Below are 20519 nucleotides of genomic sequence, written 5' to 3' on the forward strand. Positions count from 1 at the left end.
GTTGAGGGATTGAGTTCAAGAGCCATGAGGTAATGTTGCAGCTGTTTAAAATTCTGGTTAGACAACACTTGAAGTATTGTGTTCAGTTCTGGTTGCCTTATTATAAGAAAGATGTGGAAGCTTTAGAGAGGGTGCAGAGGAAACTTACCAGGATATTGCCAGGATTAGAGAGTGTGTCATATGAGGATAGGTTGAGTGAGTGAGGGCTTTTCTCTTTGGAGTGAAGGAGGATGAAAGGTGACTTGATAGAGATGTACAAGATGATAAGAGGCATAGATTGAGTGGACAGACAGAGACTTTTTCTCAGTGTGGAAATGACTAATATTAGGTGGAATACTTTTAAGGTGATTGAAGGGAAGTATAGTGGTGATGTCAGAGGTGGGCTTTTTTACACAGCGAGTGGTGAGTTCATGGAACGCTGCCAGGAAGGTGGTAGAGGCAGATACATTAGAGACATCGATGAAACTCTTAGGCACAAATGGAGGGTTATGTGGGGTTGGATTGGCTTTAGAGTATGTTAAAGGTTTGGCACAACATTATGGGCCAAAGTTCCTGTACTGTGCTGTAATGTCTATGTTCTAGTTGAGGGATTCTCTTTCTCAGTCTGTTATGCTGCCAAAAGCTAAGTTAAATCTACTGAACCTCCTGAATTATGGGCTATGAGCTGGTTAGCCCTTGTCTAATGAGGGACAGTAACTTTACCTAGCTTCACCGCTGGGAGTTTAAGCTGGTGGTCAGAATCTGCACTCTTTCGAACCGATTATTCATTGTGATTAATTTCCTTTCGTACAGGGACCTGTCTGATAATCGAATTGGATGTCTGAATGCTGGGATGTTTCAGAGCCTGACAAATCTGGTCAGACTGTAAGTATATGTGGCCAAGGCTACGGCTTTCTGAGATTTTATTGTTGGCCTTTTAAGTTTTCCTCCTATGAATGTTTAGTTCTCGTTGAAGCAGAGAAGGCTTAAATGGAGTTATTCAAAATCCTGGTGGGTATTGATCAAGTAATATAGGTGCTTCCAGTGGTGGAGGTCCCAGGGGTGGAACGAGCAAGAGGGGAGATGTGGAGCATTTTTCCTACTGTCAATGTCAAATTAAATTTATTATTGCCGTACATACAGTAAATCTCAAGGTTGAGTGGCAGAGTGGAGATACATCTCTACCAAAGGACGTATAAGGTGCTCCTTCCCTCCGCTAGCCTACAGGTCACCCTACCCCGATCAGGGTCATGTGAAGCAGGTTGTGGAGGGTCGTATGAGTAGCTGGTGCATATCACAAATCCTGGTTATGTGACCACTGACACCAGGCAGACAATCTCTGAAGAGTATTGATAATGGCTGGGGATACCAGTCTTGTAAGGACACGGCCCAGAAGAAGGCAATGGCAAACCACTGCTGTAGAAAAAATTGCCAAGAACAATCCTGGTCAGGGATAGGACCATGTTTGACTATGTCATATGCTACTGCACATATTGATGACGATGATGACACCAAATACTACCTTGAGATTACTTTTCTTGCAGGCATTTCAATGTTCAAAGTAAATTTTACTATCAAAATTAAGAGGGAAAAGATGAACTATGAAAGGAAGCTAGCAAATAATATCAAAGAGGATATTAAAAGCTTTTTCAAGTATATAAAGAGTAAAAGACAGGTGAGAGTAGATATAGGACCGATAGAAAATGGTGCTGGAGAAATTGTAATGGGAGATAAGGAGATGGTGGAGGAACTGAACGAGTACTTTGCATCAGTCTTCACTGAGGAAGCCATCAGTAGTATGCCGGACACTCAAGGGTGGCAGGGAAGAGAGGTGTGTGCAGTAACAATTACGACAGAGAAAGTACTCAGGAAGCTGAATAGTCTAAAGGACCAGATGGAATGCACCCTCGTGTTCTGAAGGAAGTAGCTGTGGAGATTGCGGAGGCATTAGCGATGATCTTTCAAAAGTTGATAGATTCTGGCATGGTTCCGGAGGACTGGAAGATTGCAAATGTCACTCCACTATTTAAGAAGGGGGCAAGGAAGCAAAAAGGAAATTATAGACCTGTTAGCTTGACATCGGTGGTTTGGAAGTTGTTGGAGTCGATTGTCAAGGATGAGGTTATGGAGTACTTGGAGGCATATGACAAGATAGGCAGAACTCAGCATGGTTTCCTTAAAGAAAAATCCTGCCTGACAAACCTATTACAATTTTTTGAGGAAATTGCAAGTAGGCTAGACAAGGGAGATGCAGCGGATGTTGTATATTTGGATTTTCAGAAGGCCTTTGACAAGGTGCCACACATGAGGTTACTTAACAAGATAAGAGCCCATGGAATTACAGAAAAGTTACATATGTGGATAAGGTGTTGGCTGATTGGCAGGAAACAGAGAGTGGGAATAAAGGGATCCTATTCTGGTTGGCTGCCGGTTACCAGTGGTGTTCCACAGGGGTCCATGTTGGGGCCGCTTCTTTTTAAGTTGTACATCAATGATTTGGATTATGGAATAGATGGCTTTGTGGCTAAGTTTGCTGATGATATGAAGATAGGTGGAGGGGCTGGTAGTGCTAAGGAAACAGAGAGTCTGCAGAGAGACTTGGATAGATTAGAAGAATGGGCAAAGAAGTGGCAAATGAAATACAATGTTGGAAAGTGTATGGTTATGCACTTTGGCAGAGGAAATAAACGGGCAGACTATTACTTAAATGGGGAGAGGATTCAAAGTTCTGAGACGCAATGGGACTTGGGAGTCCTCGTGCAGGATACCCTTAAGGTTAACCTCCAGGTTGAGTCGGTGGTGAAGAAGGTGAATGCAATGTTGGCATTCATTTCTAGAGGAATAGAGTATAGGAGCAGGGATGTGATGTTGAGGCTCTATAAGGCGCTGGTGAGACCTCACTTGGAGTACTGTGGGCAGTTTTGGTCTCCTTATTTAAGAAAGGATGTGCTGACGTTGGAGAGGGTACAGAGAAGATTCACTGGAATGATTCCGGGAATGAGAGGGTTAACATATGAGGAACATTTGTCTGCTCTTGGACTGTATTCCTTGGAGTTTAAAAGAATGAGGGGGGACCTCATAGAAACATTTCGAATGTTGAAAGGCATGGACAGAGTGGATGTGGCAAAGTTGTTTCCCATGATGGGGGAGTCTAGTACGAGAGAGCATGACTTAAGGATTGAAGGGCGCCCTTTCAGAACAGAAATGCGAAGAAATTTTTTTAGCTAGAGGGTGGTGAATCTATGGAATTTGTTGCCACGGGCAGCAGTGGAGACCAAGTCATTAGGTGTATTTAAGGCAGAGATTGATAGGTATCTGAGTAGCCAGGGCATCAAAGGTTATGGTGAGAAGGCGGGGGAGTGGGACTAAATGGGAGAATGGATCAGTTCATGATAAAATGGCTAAGCAGACTCGATGGGCCAAATGGCCGACTTCTGCTGCTTTGTCTGATGGTCTTATGGTCTTACATGTATGTCTGCAGAAATTCTCTGATGACTCAGCAAGTGTTGGGTCTATAAAGGGAGGATAGGAAGATGAATACTGGGCCCTGGTAGAGGACTTTGTCAAATAGTGCAAGCTGAATCACCTGCAGCTTAACGTCAGTCAGACAAAGGAGATGGTGATGGACTTTAGGAAGACTGAGCCTGCACTGCGCCCTGTTGCTATTGAAGGCGACAATATGGATGCGGTGAGGACCTACAAGTACCTGGGGGTGCACCTGGATGACTGACTTGAGTGGAGCACCAAGGCAGACGCAATGTACAAGAAGGGCCAGAGTCACTTCAACTTCCTGAGGAGACTGAGGTCCTTTGGAGTATGCAGGCCTCTTCTTCACACGTTCGACTAGTCTGTTGTCGCCCGAACAATCTTCTATGTGGTGGTGTGTTGGGGCAATGACATCAACGTGGGTAAAGCCAATGGGCTCAATAAACTGAGTAGAAAGGCTGGCTCTGTTATAGGAGTCAACTGGACACACTGGACACACTGTGGTGGAACAAAGGACGCTATAGAAAATTCTGGCAATTCTGAACAATCTGATGATGGACACTGTTTTCTTACAACAGTGTTTTATTTAGATGTGCTCAGTGGTTGGGAGGGCTTTAGCCATGATGTACTGGGCCGCATCCACTATCTTTTATAAGATTTTCTGTTCAAGAACATTGGTGTTTCCATACCAGGCTGTGATGTAGCCAGTTGTTATTATCTCCACCATGCATCTATAAAAGTTTATCGAAGTTTTAGATGTCATGCTGAATCTCCACAGACTCTTGTGTAAGTAGAGGCACTGCTGTGTTTTCTTCGCAATTGCACTTACATGCTGGGTGGAGGACAGATCCTCTGAAATAGTAACGTCCAGGAATTTCAAGTTGCTGAACCTCCCCACCTCTGACTTCTGATGAGGAGCTCTGGTTTCCTTGTCTTGAAGTCTCCAATCAGTTCCTTAGTTTAAAGTTCCTTCATTGAGAGGAAAACTAAATGCAGTTGAATTTATGAAAAACTATATATGTAAAGACTGACAACCAGCAAAAGACGACAAATTGTGCACAGATAAGTAAATAAATAGAAAACAATACCGAGAACACGAGACGTAGAGTCCTTGTGAGTGTGCAGGGTGTGGAATCAGTTGAGATGAGTAGAGTATCCACGCTGGTTGAACTGGTACAGACTCATGGCTCCGGTTGATCTGATTTCAATCTGACTTATGGCACTGTCTGTGTGGAGTTTACACACTCTCCCTGTGACCGCACGGGTTCCAATCGATGCTCCAGTTTCCTCCAGCTTCCATCCCAAAGACGTGCAGGTCAGTGGATTAATTGTACATTTCACCTTATAGGCAGACAAGAGGCAGAATCTGAGGAGTATTGAGGGAAATGTGAGAAGAATAAATTGGTTAGCATGGAGTCTGTGGGCAGAAGGGCCTATATCTGTGCGTAGGACTCAGCAATTGTGGGGATGCAGGAGTTCCCTCTAAGACTGGCATCAGTAGATATGGAGTAACATTCTACATTCCAAAGACATTTGGTTTAATTGTTACATGAGAGACATAGGGAAATTAAAAATTAGCTTTACTTGTCACATGTATGTTGAAACGCACAAAAAATGCTTTATTTGCGTCAAATCAAATCAGGGTGGATTGTGAAAATCAGCAAGTGTCAACACGCTTCTGCCACCAACATAGTGTGCCCACAACTTACTGTATGTGTTTGGACTGTGGGAGGAAACCGCAGCACCTGGGGAAAGCCACGTGGTCACAGGGAGCACGTACAAACTCCGTACGGGCAGGAATTGAACCTGGGTTGCTGGCACTGTAAAGTGTTACTCTACTGTGCTGCCCTATTTTGAATCATTACAAGCTTAAACATGATGGGCTGAATGGCCTAATTCTGCTTCTGTCTGATGGTCTAAAATGTTCCAAAAGTACTACTTGAGCACATTCAGACAAAAGGTGATGTAACGTGGACAGGAAAGGGGCAAACAGAAACATCTGGTGGTTGAGGTGGGATTAACGTGTTTGCTGACAGGAGCGAAGATTTAGAAGAAGGCAGAGATCCTGGAGAATTACAGAGCTGGAGGAAACTCCTGGTATGGGAGAGTTCACAGGGAATTTCCCAGCAAGGATGGGAACTGGAATTGGCTTGATCTTTCTGTGTGAAATTGTTGAAGTCTGCTGCAGCATACAGGCAATTTCTAACAGTTGATCTTTTACACACTGAACAGAAATATCTCGGGGAACATCTTCTCCACGCTCAACCCCGATCTCTTGGATGGTTTGGCCTCACTCAAAGTCATGTGAGTATGAACGAGATCCTTCGAATCATGGCCGCAGTATCCCTTCCTCCAGCTTCCCTCGTCCTGACAAGACCTTGGTCACTGAACTTTGAAGGAGCTGTTCACGGTGATCCATTTCTGCAGATCTTCCTCGGTTTGACCATGGCGCTGTTCACATCTGCTCACACTGAGCGAGGGGTAGTACACATTATGGGAGGGCAGTATCAAGGGAGAGTCACACTGTGGGAGGGGTGGTACTGAGGGAGGGTCACACTGTGGGAGGGGTGGTACTGAAGGAGAGTCACACTGTGGGAGGGGTGGTACTGAGGGAGAGTCACACTGTGGGGGGTGGTACTGAGGGAGGGTCACACTGTGGGAGGGGCGGTACCGAGGGAGAGTCACACTGTGGGAGGGGAGGTACTGAGGGAGGGTCACACTGTGGGAGGGGCGGTACTGAGGGAGGGTCAGCACTATGGGAGGGGCGGTACTGAGGGAGGGTCACACTGTGTGAGGGGCGGTACTGAGGGAGGGTCACACTGTGGGAGGGGAGGTACTGAGGGAGGGTCACACTGTGGGAGGGGTGGTACTGAAGGAGAGTCGCACTGTGGGAGGGGTGGTACTGAGGGAGGGTCAGCACTGTGGGAGGGGTGGTACTGAGGGAGAGTCACACTGTGGGAGGGGCAGTACGGAGGGAGGGTCAGCACTGTGGGAGGGGCGGTACCGAGGGAGGGTCACACTGTGTGAGGGGCGGTACCGAGGGAGGGTCACACTGTGGGAGGGGCGGTACCGAGGGAGGGTCACACTGTGTGAGGGGCGGTACCGAGGGAGGGGCGGTACTGAGGGAGGGTCAGCACTGTGGGAGGGGCGGTACCGAGGGAGGGTCACACTGTGGGAGGGGCGGTACCGAGGGAGGGTCACACTGTGGGAGGGGCGGTACCGAGGAAGAGTCACACTGTGGGAGGGGCGGTACCGATGGAGTGTCACTCTGTGGGAGGGGCGGTACCGAGGGAGGGTCAGCACTGTGGGAGGGGCGGTACCGAGGGAGGGTCAGCACTGTGGGAGGGGCGGTACCGAGGGAGAGTCACACTGTGGGAGGGGCGGTACCGAGGGAGGGTCAGCACTGAGGGAGGGTTGGTACCGAGGGAGGGTCAGCACTGTGGGAGGGGCGGTACTGAGGGAGGGTCAGCACTGTGGGAGGGGCGGTACTGAGGGAGGGTCACACTGTGTCAGGGGTGGTACTGAGGGAGGGTCACACTGAGGGAGGGGTGGTACTGAGGGAGGGTCACACTGTGGGAGGGGTGGTACTGAGGGAGAGTCACACTGTGGGAGGGGTGGTACTGAGGGAGGGTCACACTGTGGGAGGGGCGGTACTGAGGGAGAGTCACACTGTGGGAGGGGCGGTACTGAGGGAGAGTCACACTGTGGGAGGGGAGGTACTGAGGGAAGTTACTTGGAAGGGTGCGGCTGAAGGAGATCAGTGACCCCTGACCCTCCTTGGAATCGGAGTGACAATGATGTGCTTTTGTCTTCAGTGATTTCAATACGGAGTACCTGGTGTGCGACTGTAACGTGCTGTGGGTGCTGAACTGGGAGAGGAGGAAGTCAGTGCGAATCTCCGAGGAAACGCTGTGTGCTTTTCCTAAAGCACTGAGTGGAAAGCCATTCAAAGACCTGAAGGAAAGCCAGTTGGTGTGTGGTAAGCACCAAATCTGCATGAATTTATAAAACACCTTAACACAGCCAGAGATTCACGGATAATCCTCATCTGAGGCGTGGAGAGGGAGAAACCAGCTTCTAGGAGCACCTTAGGAGGAGGAGGAGAGGTTTGAGCCGAGATTTACAGTGCAGTGCTCGGATGGAAAGGATTTGGTATTGGTGGTGATTACATGTAGGGAGGTGAGTGAGCTGTGGGAGTCTCGGAGGATCAAACAGTCCGTGATTTCATCCCAGGGTCAAAGAAGCGTGTTTAAAGAGAGAGAACGTAAATTCGAAGGAGATGTGCAGGGTAAGGCTTTCTTTATAGAGAGTGGTAGGTGTCTGGAATGGGCCAGCAGGGTTTAGACAGTCATCGAGCATACAGTGCAGAAACAGGCCTTTCAGCCCATCTAATCTGTTCCAAACTTATTCTACCTCATCCAACCAACTGTGGACAGGTTGAGGTTAAAGCAGATACAACAATGGCTGTTAGACACATGAGTGTGCAGGGAATGGGGGATGTGGGTTATATGCATGCAGAAGGGATTTTGTTTAATTTACATCTTTTATTATCTGTTAATATTAGTGTTAATATTTTATGTGTTGCATGTAACATATGTACTGTGTTTTACACCTTGGTCATTGAAAGATGTTGTTTTGTTTGGTTGTATACATGTGGGCACATGGCCAAGAGGCTGAGGCATTCGACTAGTGATCTGAAGGTTGTGAGCCTCAGCCAAGGCAGTGTGTTGTGTCCTTGAGCAAGGCACTTAGTCACACATTGCTCTGTGACGGCACTGGTGCCAAGCTGTATGGGTCCTAATGCCCTTCCCTTGGACAACATCGGTGGCAACATGGGCAACTGCCAGTCTGCCATACAACCTTGCCCAGGCCTGTGACCTGGAGAGTGAAGACTTTCCAGACGCAGATCCATGGTCTCGCAAGACTAACGGATGCCTTAATACAATAAACTTGAACTTGAATGGTCAGCACAGAGAGTGTGGGCCAAGTTGCTTGTTCCTGAGCTGTACAGTTCTGTGACCATTTCTGTGCATCAGTGGGACAAACGCAGCATAGCCACAAAAAGAAGCAAATAGTAAACACGAGAGATTCTGCGGATGCTAAAATCTAGAGTAACACACAAAATGCTGGAGGAACACAGCAGGACGGGCAGCACCTATGGAGAGAAATAACCAGTCGAAGTTTTGGACTGAGACCCTTCATCAGGACCGGAAAGGAAGGGGGCTGAAGCCAGAGTAAGAAAATAGTGGGGGTGGGGGGAGAATACAAGGCGGCAGGTGAGAGGTGAGACCAGTTGAGTGGGTGGGGGGGAGGGGAGTGAAGTGAGAAGTTGAGAGGTGATCGGTGGAAAACGTAAAGTGCTGAAGAAGGAATCTATAGGAGAGGAGAGTGGACCACGGGAGAAAAAGAAATAGGGGTGGGGGGGGAATCGGAGGCGGGTGATGAGCAGGAGAGGAGATGGGGTAGGTAGGGGACAAATTTAGCCTAATGATCAGATCTCAACTTTCAAAAGGGAATTAATGGAAAGCTGTAAATATTGCACTTTAGGAGGGAGCCCTCTGGCATTTAGGGAGGGAACTCTCCAGCACTTAAAGAGTTCCTCACTTGGAGTGAGCCCTCTGGCATTGAGGGAGCTCTCCACAAGGATGGAGTCCTCTGGCAATGAAGGAGCTCCTCCATTCCCAGAGGCACTGTGGGAGCTCCACACGGAGTGAGCCCCCCAGGACTGAGGGAACTCCCCACTTGGAGGAAGCCCCCTGCCAGCCCTTCACTGGCGTCAGGCAGCCCAGTGGGGACCCTGAGACACCCCCTGACTGTGTGCCTCTCCTTACCTGCTGTGATTGTCAGCGCACTGGTTAGAATGTGGCAAGGCTCCTCTCGTCTTAGAACCTGTGGCGGTGTCAGTTACATGAAAATAACTTTAACTGGTCTATCTAACAAACCAGAGGCCTGGTTAAAATAGACGCCAGACAAGGAACACTTTTATGGTGTGAGTGCAAGGAGTGGAGATGGGGTGGTTGAGTGGGAGGGTGTTGGGAAGGGTGGGCAGGCTTTGTTGGCACTGGAAGCATGGCAACACTTGCAGGCTGCCCCCAGCACAAACAGCACTTTTCACTCTCTGTTTCAGTAGACATGTGATTAATAAATCGGATTCTGAATCTGATGGAGGGTAAGGTCAGGGGGGAGTTATTGAACTGTGGAGGGAGAGTGTGGGGAGTGATAGGGGGTCAGAGGGGGAATTATTGAACCATGATGAGAGGAGATGTTGGGAGAGTGGGGGGAGTGCTGGGGGAGTTAGAGGGGGAATTATTGAACCATGATGGGAGGGGATGTTGGGAGAGTGGGTGGAGTGCGAGGGGGTTAGAGGGGGAATTATTGAACCATGGAGGGAGGGGACAGTGGGAGAGTGGTGGGGGAAAGGTCGGAGGGAGACGGACTGTGGAGGGTGAGTGGGGTGTGTAAGGTCAGAGGAGGCCTGTGACAGTGAAGGGAGATGAGTCGACTGGACATTAGGACAGACACGGTGAACGGGTTGGTATGGATTGGAGCATTTTGCGATTCGGATGATTTAATGTAGACATGGTCTGTCAGCAGTGAGGAGTGCAAATTTGTTTCGGAAGTTGGTAAGAGACCTGAAGTAGACTGGCTGTCTCCTGCTGCCCGAGAGAGTTCCTCTGGTGGGGTTGGCTTCCACTGCTGACAGCGCTAAACATTTCTGTACCCTGTCTGTCAGTCTGAGCCCAGTCCCGTGCCATGTTTAAAGCTGCAGGTATTTAGAGATCACTTCCAAGCCCGTGCAGGACTCTCAGGCACGTTTTCTCGGTCAGATTTCTGTAGCTGCACTCCATCCGCTGCACACGCTGAAATCATCTCTGTTTATTCCCCTCTGTTACTCCTGCCCGACCTGCTGAGTTCCTCCAGCATTTTGTCTGTGTTACTCGGAGATATCCGCTGTGAGTAAATTCCTGGAGTGAACTGTTTGCCCACTTGGGAAGCTGGATTAGTTGTCCCAGACCAACGCACATAATGCTGGAGGAACTCAGCAGGTCAGGCAGCATCTATGAAAAGGAGTAAACAGCCAACCCTTTGGGCCGCGATCCTTCACCTGGACTGGAAAGGAAGAGGGAAGATGCCAGAATATGAAGGTGGGAGGAGGGAAAGTTGGACAGGCTAGAAGATGACAGGTGAAGCAGATAGGTGGGGAATGAGGGGAATGAAGTAAATGACTAAATTTACATGCCTCTGCAGCTTCTTTCGGTCCTGTGCAGTAGCCCACCCGCCCACCCATACCAGACAGTGATGCAGCCTGTCAGAATACTCTCCACGATACATCTATAGAAGTTTTTGAGTGTATTTGTTGACATGCCAAATCTCTTCAAACTCCTAATGAAGTATAGCTGCTGTCTTGCCTTCTTTATAACTACATCGATATGTTGGGACCAGGTTAGATCCTCAGAGATCATGACACCCAGGAACTTGAAGCTGCTCACTGTCTCCACTTCTGATCCCTCTATGAGGATTAGTATGTGTTCTTTCGTCTTACCCTTCCTGAAATCCACAATCCACAATTAGTCTTATTGACGTTGAGTACCAGGTTGTTGCTGTGGCACCACTCCACGAAGTTGGTATATCTCACTCCTGTATGCCCTCTCGTCACCATCTGAGATTCTACCAACAATGTCAGCAAATATTTATAGATGGTATTTGAGCTATGCCTAGCCACACAGTCATGTGTATACAGAGAGTAGAGCAGCAGGCTAAGTACACACTCCTGAATTGTGTCAGTGTTGATTGTCAGCGAGGAAGATGTGTTATCACCAATCCGCACAGATTATGGTCTTCTGGTTAGGAAGTGGAGGATCCAACTGCAGAGGGAGGTACAGAGGCCCAGGTTCTGCAACTTCTCAATCAGGATTGTGGGAATGATGGTGTTAAATGCTGAGCTATAGTCAATGAACAGATCCTGATATAGGCGTTTGTGTTGTCCAGGTGGTTTAAAGCTGTGGGAGAGCCATTGAGATTGTGTCTGCCATTGACCTATTGTGGCGATAGGCAAATTGCAATGGGTCCAGGTCCTTGCTGAGGCAGGAGTTCAGTCTAGTCATGACCAACCTCTCAAAGCATTTCATCACTGTCGATGTGAGTGCTACTGGGCGATAGTCATTAAGGCAGCTCACATTATTCTTCTTAGGCACTGGTATAATTGTTGCCTTTTTGAAGCAAGTGGGAACTTCCGCCCGTGGCAGTGAGAGTTGAAAACGTCCTTGAATACTCCCGTTAGTTGGTTGGCACAGGTTTTCAGAGCCTTACCAGGTACTCCATCAGGACCTTCTGCCTTGTGAGGGTTCACTCTCTTTAAAGACAGCCTAACATCAGCCTCTGAGACAGAGATCACAGGGTCATCAGGTGCAGCAGAGATCTTCACAGCTGTAGTTGCGTTCTCCCTTTCAAAGCGTGCATAGAAGGTGTTGAGTTAATCTGGTAGTGAAGCATCACTGCCATTCATGCTATTGGGTTTCACTTTGTAGGAAGTAATGTCTTGCAATCCCTGCCAGAGTTGCCGTGCATCTGATCTCACCTCCGACCTCATTTGAAATTGTCTCTTCGCCCTTGAAATAGCCGTCCGCAAATCATACCCGGTTTTCTGGTACAGTCCTGGGTTGCCAGACTTGAATGCCACAGATTTAGACTTCAGCAGACAATATACCTCCTGTTTCATCCAGGCTTTTGGTTTGGGAATGTAGAGTAAGTCTTTGTAGGCACACACTCATCCACACAGGTTTTAATGAAGTCGGTAACAACTGCAGCATACTCATCCAGGTTCGAAGATGAATCCCTGAATACAGTCCAGTCCACCGATTCAAAGCAGTCTTGTAGGGGCTCCTGTGCTTCCCTTGTCCATATCTTCTTGGTCTTCACTACTGGTGCTGCAGTCTTCAGTCTCTGCCTATACTCAGAGAGTAGAAGTACAGCCAGGTGATCAGACTTCCCGAAGTGAGGGCATGGAATAGCACGGTAGGCATTCTTGATGGTGGTGTAACAATGGTCCAGTGTGTCATTTCCTCTGGGATTGCGAGTGATCTGTTGATGGTAATTGCTTAGTGATTTTGTCAGACTGGCCTGGCACAGGTCTGGAGGGGAAGGAATCTGATAGGACAGGTGAGTGGACCGTAGGAGAAAAGAAAGCAGGAGGGGACCCAGGGGGAGGTGATAGGTAGGTGAAGAGTAATAAGAGACTAGAGTGGGGAATTGAGGAAGAGGGAAAGGGGAGGGGAGGTGCTCGACAAAGCGTTCTTCCAACCTACGTTAGGTCTCACCAATGTCGAGGAGACTGCATCGGGGACAGCCGAATACAATAAATAACCCTGGAAGATTGGCAGGTGAAGTGTTGCCTCACCTGGAAGGACTGTTTGGGCCCCTGGATGGAGGTGCAGGAGGGGTTGAGTGGGCTGGTATTGCATTTCTGTTGCTTTCAGGGATAAGTGCCAGGAGGAAAAATAGTGAGGAGGGATAAATGGACAAGGGGATCACAGACGCAGCGATCCCTGTGGAAAGTTAAGAGTGAGAGGGAGATGAAAAAGTCCTTGTTGGCAGCATCTTGTTGAAGGTGGTGGAAATTGCAGAGAACGATATGTTGGATGTGAAGGCTCATGAGGTGGGAGGTGAGGACAAGAGGAACTCTATCCCCGTTAAGAAGGTGGGAAGATGATGTGAGCACAGATATCTGGGAAATGGAGGAGATGCAGTTGAGGGCAGCTGCAATGGTGGAGGAAGGAAAGCCCGGTTCTTGAAAGAGGAGAACATCTCTGATATCATGGAAGCCCAGAGCCCTGATTCATTATTTAATTTCTGCAGACAGAGAGAGAGAGAGAGAGAGAGAGAGAGAGAGAGAGAGAGAGAGAGAGAGATTTGAGGGCCACTCTCTGCGTATTTTCTGTGGTAAATTTGTCCACCAACATCTCCCATTCAGTTCTGTTCCGTCAAAATCACTGGGCATTTTGTGTGAATACTTAAGCTGTTAATGAATTTCACTGGAGTTTATTAGTGTAATTTCTAGATTGGGCGCTGGGAAAGGAGCAGAGTGTTAACAATGGAAGCTTTAGAGAGGGTGCAGAGGGGATTTACTTGGATTATGGAGCATGTTTTATGAGATCGGAATGTACAGTGATAAATTTATGAGGAGGGGTTGAATGAGCTGGGGCTTTTCTCTTTGGAGCGAAGGAGAATGAGGGGTGACTTAATGGAGGTGTCTAAGATGATAAGAGGCACAGATTGAATGGACGACCAGAGACTTTTTCCCCAGGATGGAAACAGCTAATATGAGGAGGCATAATTTAAAGATGATTGGAGGAGAGTATAGAGGGATGTCCAAGGTACTGTAAATGTTTACACAGAGAGTGGTGATTGCATGGAATGTCCTGCCATGGTGGTTTAGGTAGACACATGGATGAAAGAAAAACCAAGAATTATTTAGGAGGGAATGGTTCACACATCTTTTCCATAATGAGCGGACCAGAAAAGACCCATCTCATTTCTCATATTTCCTTACGACCAAGGAGCTGGTCAGCACAATGCTTTACAGAACGAGCAACCCGGGTTAATTTCCTGCTGCTTTCTGTACGGAGTTTGTACGTTCTCCCCATGACCACGTGAGTTTCCTCCCACAGTCCAAAGATGTACCGGTTGGTAGGTTAATTGGTCATTATAAATCGCCCCGTGATTAGCCTAGGGTTAAATATGGGCTTGCTTGAAGAGCTGGAAAGGTCTATTCCAGATTGTATCTCAGTAAATTAATTAATGGATTAATTAAGAGGTCATTTGGTCTGAGGAGTTTATGCTGACTCTGAGAGCAATCACACTAGTCTTAATCCCATCATTCCTTTCTCTCGTATTCCTCTCAACCACCACCCCTCACCCCCCGCCCCCCGCCCCGTCTCCCAGGGGCAACATTAACCTACCAGCTCTTGGAGAGAGAAAATTTAAGTTAACCTTTCTGGTCAGTGACCTTTCTTCAGTTGGAAACCGAGCATGCTTTGAGTTGGAACAAAAGGCCTTCTCGCCCATGGCCTGTGGCAGCTACAGGTTTCCTTTACCAAGGACTTCCCTTTTCCTCCTGTTGAATGGAAGCTCGCTGTGTTTGATGTGGCTGTTCCACCCCCAGCTGTTGCTCATAGCTTTCTGAGGCTCAGGAATATCTTTGCACCTCCTCTTTCCAAGTAGAAAGAACTTTTCTGGACCGTTTTCAAAAAGAAAATAAGCATTTGGCTTTAAGAAAGCATCATCTGAGCCAAGGCACCCAAATCAGCCTCATTTTCCATAATTGGGAACATACAGGATACTTGGCATTATTGACAGATTCCATGCAAAGCAAGATCTGTTGAAGTCTTAGGAACAGCAGTTTGGCCTGATTGAGGCTGTGGTGTAAGAAAGATCTCCTGGACCTGGTGTAGATGGTGCAGAATGGCCCAGAAGCGCAGTCTGTCAGCTCCATGAAGGACAGCTGAAGCCACAGAATGCAGCCACACGGCCCAAAGGTTAAGGCATCTGACTTTGGCTTTTCATTTGTCAGCAGAAATGTTTTGAGAGACTGGACTGATGCTCCTTCCCCTGGATTTCAGAAGCGACTGTTTGAAGCTATCCACACACCCCTCTGAATGTGGACGACATGGCGGTGAGCGGAGGTGGTTGATTTCACTGATGCGGCAGAATACAACAAGCTGCTGTGGACTGAATGAGTGCCGTTTTCAGAAACAAGCGTTTCTGGCATCCAGAGTGGCTGAAGACCTGAAGATCTGTCATCGTTGACTTTATGGATAATATTTCTGGCCATTTGGAATAAGCAACAATCGGTGCAAGATAAGTACATCTGTTGATTGGGCCAGTGAAGTCAATACTAGACTCCAAAGTCTGGTAGGCTGTGGCCATGGATGTGGGTCAGCTCTACCTGGATACTTTGGTGCCACAGAGCACTGACTACACTGCCTGCATACAGATGCGATATCTTCATCTCTGCCTGGCCAGTGCCCAAAGCTTCTCGCCAGGGCTTTCATTCGACTGATGGCCAGGTGACCACGGTGGAATAGTTTCAGTACTTTTGGTCAAAATGTTCATGGAGTCACTATTCTGTCTCCAAACATTATGCAGAAGTCACACGCACAACACGCTGGAGGAACTCAGCAGGTCGGGCAGCATCCGTGGAAACGAACAGTCAACGTTTCGGGCCGAGACCCTTCGTCAGGACTGAAGAGGGAAGGGGCAGAGGCCCTATAAAGAAGGTGGGGGAGGGTGGGAAGGAGAAGGCTGGTACGTGCCAAGTGAAAAACCAGTAAGGGGAAAGATAAAGGGGTGGGGGAGGGGAAGCAGGGAGGGGACAGGCAGGAAAGGTGAAGCAGGAATAGGGGAAAGCACAATGGGTAATAGAAGGAGGTGGAACCGTAAGGGAGATGATAGGCATTATCCTCCACAACTTCCGCCACCTTCAACAGGACCCCACCACTAAGCACATCTTTCTCTCTCTACCCCTCTCCGCTTTCCGCAGGGATCAGTCCCACCGTGACTCCCTGATCCACACGTCCCTCCCCACGGATCTCCCACCCGGCACTTATCCCTGTAAGCGTAAGTGCTACACCTGTCCCTACACCTCCTCTCTAGCCACCATTCAGGGCCCCAAACAGTCCTTCCAGGTGAGGCAACACTTCACTTGTGAGTCTGTTGGGGTCATCTATTGCATCCGGTGCTCCCGGTGCAGCCTCCTCTACATCGGTGAAACCCGACGCAGATTGGGGGACCGCTTCGTCGAGCACCTCTGCTCCGTCCACCACAACAGACAGGATCTCCCGGTTGCCACCTACTTCAACTCTGTTTCCCATTCCCATTCAGATATGTCCATACATGGCCTCCTCTACTGCCGTGATGAGGCTAAACTCAGGTTGGAGGAGCAACACCTCATATACGTCTAGGTAGTCTCCAGCCCCTTAGTATGAACATAGAATTCTCCAACTTCCAGTAATTCCCTCCCCCTCCCTTCCCCCATCCCAGTTTCACTCTGCCCCTCCCCCAGCTGCCTATCACCTCCCTCATGGTTCTGCCTCCTTCTACTACCCATTGTGCTTTCCCCTATTCCTTCTTCACCTTTCCTGCCTATCACCTCCCTGCCTCCCCTCCCCCACCCCTTTATCTTTCCCCTTACTGGTTTTCCACCTGGAACCTACCAGCCTTCTCCTTCCCACCCTCCCCCCACCTTCTTTATAGGGCCTCTGCCCCTTCCCTCTTCAGTCCTGATGAAGGGTTCTGGCCCGAAACGTTGACTGATCGTTTCCACGGATGCTGCCTGACCTGCTGAGTTCCTCCAGCGTGTTGTGAGTGTTGCTTTGACCCCAGCATCTGCAGAGTATTTTGTGATTAGGCAGAAGTCCACAGTTGAGAGAGATATGTGGCATCAATAGAAGGGTGCAACATCTTCCTCATCTTTGACTGGCCATCGGTCAGCAAGGTAGGATCTGCAGCCGTTTCTGCACTGATCTTGTCATCATGACTGGAAAACCTTCAGCAGCATCTAATACAACCTGGTAGAGTTTGCAATGGATTGAAATCGCAGCCACGATTGCATCTTCATTTTCATGAATCTTCTGATTCACAAGTCTGGAAAGGGCATCGGCCTGACCATGTTCCTGGGTTGATGTGTACTTGATTAAAAAATCGTATGCTAATAACATCATTGCTCACCTTTGCAGATAGTTGGCTGTATACACTGGGATGCCTTTCATAGACCTGAAGATGGACAACAGTGGCTTGTGATCAGTAAGCAGAGGGAAACGTCTTGTGGAATTTCCCCACAGCAACGATGATTCCCAGGGCTCCCTTCACGATTTATCCATAGCTCCTTTCTGCTGTGTTCAGTGATGTGGCAGCATGTGACAGCTTTTTCAGAACCATCAGGGAATATATGGGAAATGTCAGCCCCCACCCATGATTGGACACATCCACTGGGCGATGATAGACAACTTTGGGTTGAAATGCATCAAGAGAAGGTTGGATGACAAGATATTCTCCACCTGGTCATAAGCCTCAAGGCATTTCTTGGACCATTTCCAGGTAACACCCTTACTGAGTAGGCATTGCTGGGGGAGGTGTTGAACAGTGACTGGTCTTGCTCAAAGATGGGGTGAAATCTGATGGCGGAGGCATTTTTCAAATAGCAGTGACCATGCTCACCTATGAGGAATCCCTGATATTTAACTGAAGACATCGGGAGGCAACATTTTTCTGTGCAAAATCACAATTGTAGTTTGTTCAAAATGTGGTTGAAATGTTGGCATAGCTCTGTCTGATCTGTGCCCATCACAATGAAGTCATTGAGGTAAGTGGCAACACCATCATTACCACTCAGCATGGTGTCAATTAGCTGTTGGAAAATTGAAGAGCTGCCTTCACCTTAAAAGGCAAACGAAAAAAGGAAAACAACCCCTTATGTGTTGTAATGGTGAGAAGCTCCTGGGAATTTTCTACCACTTCTGCCTGGAGATAGGTTTCAGCCAAGTCCAACTTTGCAAAGTAGTGACCACCATTCAATTTTACGGAGATCTGCTGGTACCAGTAATGGGTACTGGTGTGTCTCCAGAGCTGCACTGAGACCACTTGAGAAATCTCTGCAGGAAACAGGTTGGACATTGGTAACCAGAGGAAACAGGTTGGACGTTGGTAAACGGGAAACAGGTTGGGCATTGGTAAACGGGAAGTAGGTTGGACATTGGTAAACGGGAAGCAGGTTGGACATTGGTAAATGGGAAAGTGAATTGGACGTTGGTAACCGGGAAACAGGTTGGACGTTGGTAAATGGGAAACAGGTTGGACATTGGTAAATGGAAAAGTGAATTGGACGTTGGTAAACAGGAAACAGGTTGGATGTTGGTAAATGAGAAACAGATTGGACATTGGTAAATGGAAAACGGGTTGGATGTTGGTAAATGGGAAATTGGTTGGACGTTGGTAAGCAGGGGAAATTGGTTGGACGTTGGTAAGCAGGGGAAGTGGGTTGTTCGTTGGTAAGCAGGGGAAACAGGTTGGACATCGGTAACCGGGGAAACGGGTTGGACGTCGGTAACCAGGGGAAGTGGGTTGGACGTCGGTAACCAGGGGAAATGGGTTGGACGTCGGTAACCAGGGGAAACGGTTGGATGTTGGTAACCGGGGGAAACGGGTTGGTTGTTGGTAACCAGGGGAAATGGGTTGGACGTCGGTAACCAGGGGAAATGGATTGGACGTCGGTAACCAGGGGAAACGGGTTGGATGTTGGTAACCAGGGGAAACAGGTTTGGCAAAAGGACCAGAGGCAGCTGCCAGAATGTACAGGGTGAACATTCAGTGAAAGAGATAAAATGGGTGGTTTGACATGCAAATCAGAATCGGAATCAGGTTTAAGCTTTACATATTTTCTGTAATGGTGGCATGGTAGCACAGCAGTCAGCATAAAGTTTTGCAGCGCCTGTGACCTGGGTTCAAGTCCAGCCATCGTCTGTAAGGTGTTTGTATGTTCTCCCCGTGACTGTGTGGATTTCCTCTGAGTGTTCCGGTTTCCTCCCATATTCCAGAAACGTACGGGTTCAGGTTAGTAAGTTGAGGACATGCCATGTTGTTGCTGGAAGCGTGGCAGCACTTGTCAGCTGCCCCCAGTACATCCTCAGATTGTGCTGGTCTTTGACGGAAACAACACGTTTTACTGTATGTTTTGATGTGAAGAATAAAGGTAATCTAATCTGTCATCATAAAATTAAAATTAAATCTAGACCTGTGTGGAAACACTGGGGCATCATCGACACTGTGAGATAGCTGAGCCAGCACAGTGAGATGGATGGCCTGTGGGTGGAGTGGATGAAACTACAGGGTATGAGCTGATTCACTGAGTTCCCTTTTGGCCACAGATGGACCTCTGGAGCTTCCCATCCTGCAGCTGATACCCGTCCTTCGCCAGGTGGTTTTCCAAGGGGACCGCCTGCCGCTTATGTGCACGGCCACCTACCTGGACAATAGCACCCGAGTGCTGTGGTACCACAATGGCGTCCTGGTGCAGCCCGAGGAGGAGAATGGCGTGGTCATTATGGAAAGCCATGTTCACGATTGTTCGTTGATATCCAGGTAATGTATACCAGGAAGGACAACTGGGGTGCGTGGTATCAGAGCAGTTAGGGCAACAATGCCAGCTGTAAGATCGGCATTCAGTTCCTGCTGCTGTCTGTAAGGTGTCTGTACTTCTTCAGCTGACTGCGGTCTCCTCCCACAGTCCAAAGACGTACGGGTTCGGGTTAGTGAGTTGTGGGCATGCTACATTGGCACCAGAAGCACGGTAAACCTTGCGGGCTGCCCAGCACAAACCTCACAGATTTGACTTGATGCAAACCACGCATTTTACTATATTTGGAATGAAAGAGAAGGTTGGTAGATCGGGTTGGTTGTTTGTCTGAAGGGTTGTTCACCAAGCCCGGAGGTCAGGTCGCAAACATTTCGTTACTAGTGGAGGTGACATCATCAGTGCACAACTGAGTGCTGATTTTGCCAAGTGCTCACGTTTATATCCAGCCAACTCATTGTTCAGATTGGTTGGCTGCTGCACTGGCCGCTAGTCTCCATGGGGCAATTTACAAACCTGTGTGTCTGTGGGATTGGGACTGAGGCACGAGCTATGGGCACCTGAGGAACCAATGGTCACAGCGACCAATAAACCAGGGAAACGGGCCAGCGGAGATTACTCAGCGATCGGAGACTAGCGGCCAGCACGACAGCCAACCAATCACAAAAACGAGTCGGACCAACATAAACCACACTCAGTTACACACTGGTGGGGTCTGCTCAGCTGGTGCTGAAATATTTGTGACCTAACCTCCAAGCTCAACGAACAACCCTACAAACATTTCACTGTGTGTTTCGATATTTTGATGTCCATGTGACAAATACAACTTATCTCACCTTCTCTTGGCTGACTGTTCTGTAGGGCAGCGTAGAGAAGGCTGAGAGCCAGGCAGGCTGAGGGACCAGGCTTTATGCAAAGGGAACCTGAG

The 20519-nt window shown here is 48.4% G+C and overlaps 1 protein-coding gene across 1 annotated transcript in view; it reads left to right on the forward strand.

Moving 5' to 3' along the window:
• Positions 1 to 20519, forward strand: part of adgra2 (adhesion G protein-coupled receptor A2) — a 209083-nt gene that overhangs the window by 127081 nt on the left and 61483 nt on the right. Inside the window, exons 4-7 of the mRNA XM_063057233.1 lie at positions 793 to 864; positions 5698 to 5769; positions 7281 to 7444; positions 19386 to 19599. Coding sequence (XP_062913303.1) covers positions 793 to 864; positions 5698 to 5769; positions 7281 to 7444; positions 19386 to 19599 — 522 coding nt within the window. The remainder of the gene's footprint in view (positions 1 to 792; positions 865 to 5697; positions 5770 to 7280; positions 7445 to 19385; positions 19600 to 20519) is intronic.

Source organism: Mobula hypostoma, chromosome 8 (genome assembly GCF_963921235.1).
Source record: "Mobula hypostoma chromosome 8, sMobHyp1.1, whole genome shotgun sequence".
Classification (NCBI taxonomy): domain Eukaryota; kingdom Metazoa; phylum Chordata; class Chondrichthyes; order Myliobatiformes; family Myliobatidae; genus Mobula; species Mobula hypostoma.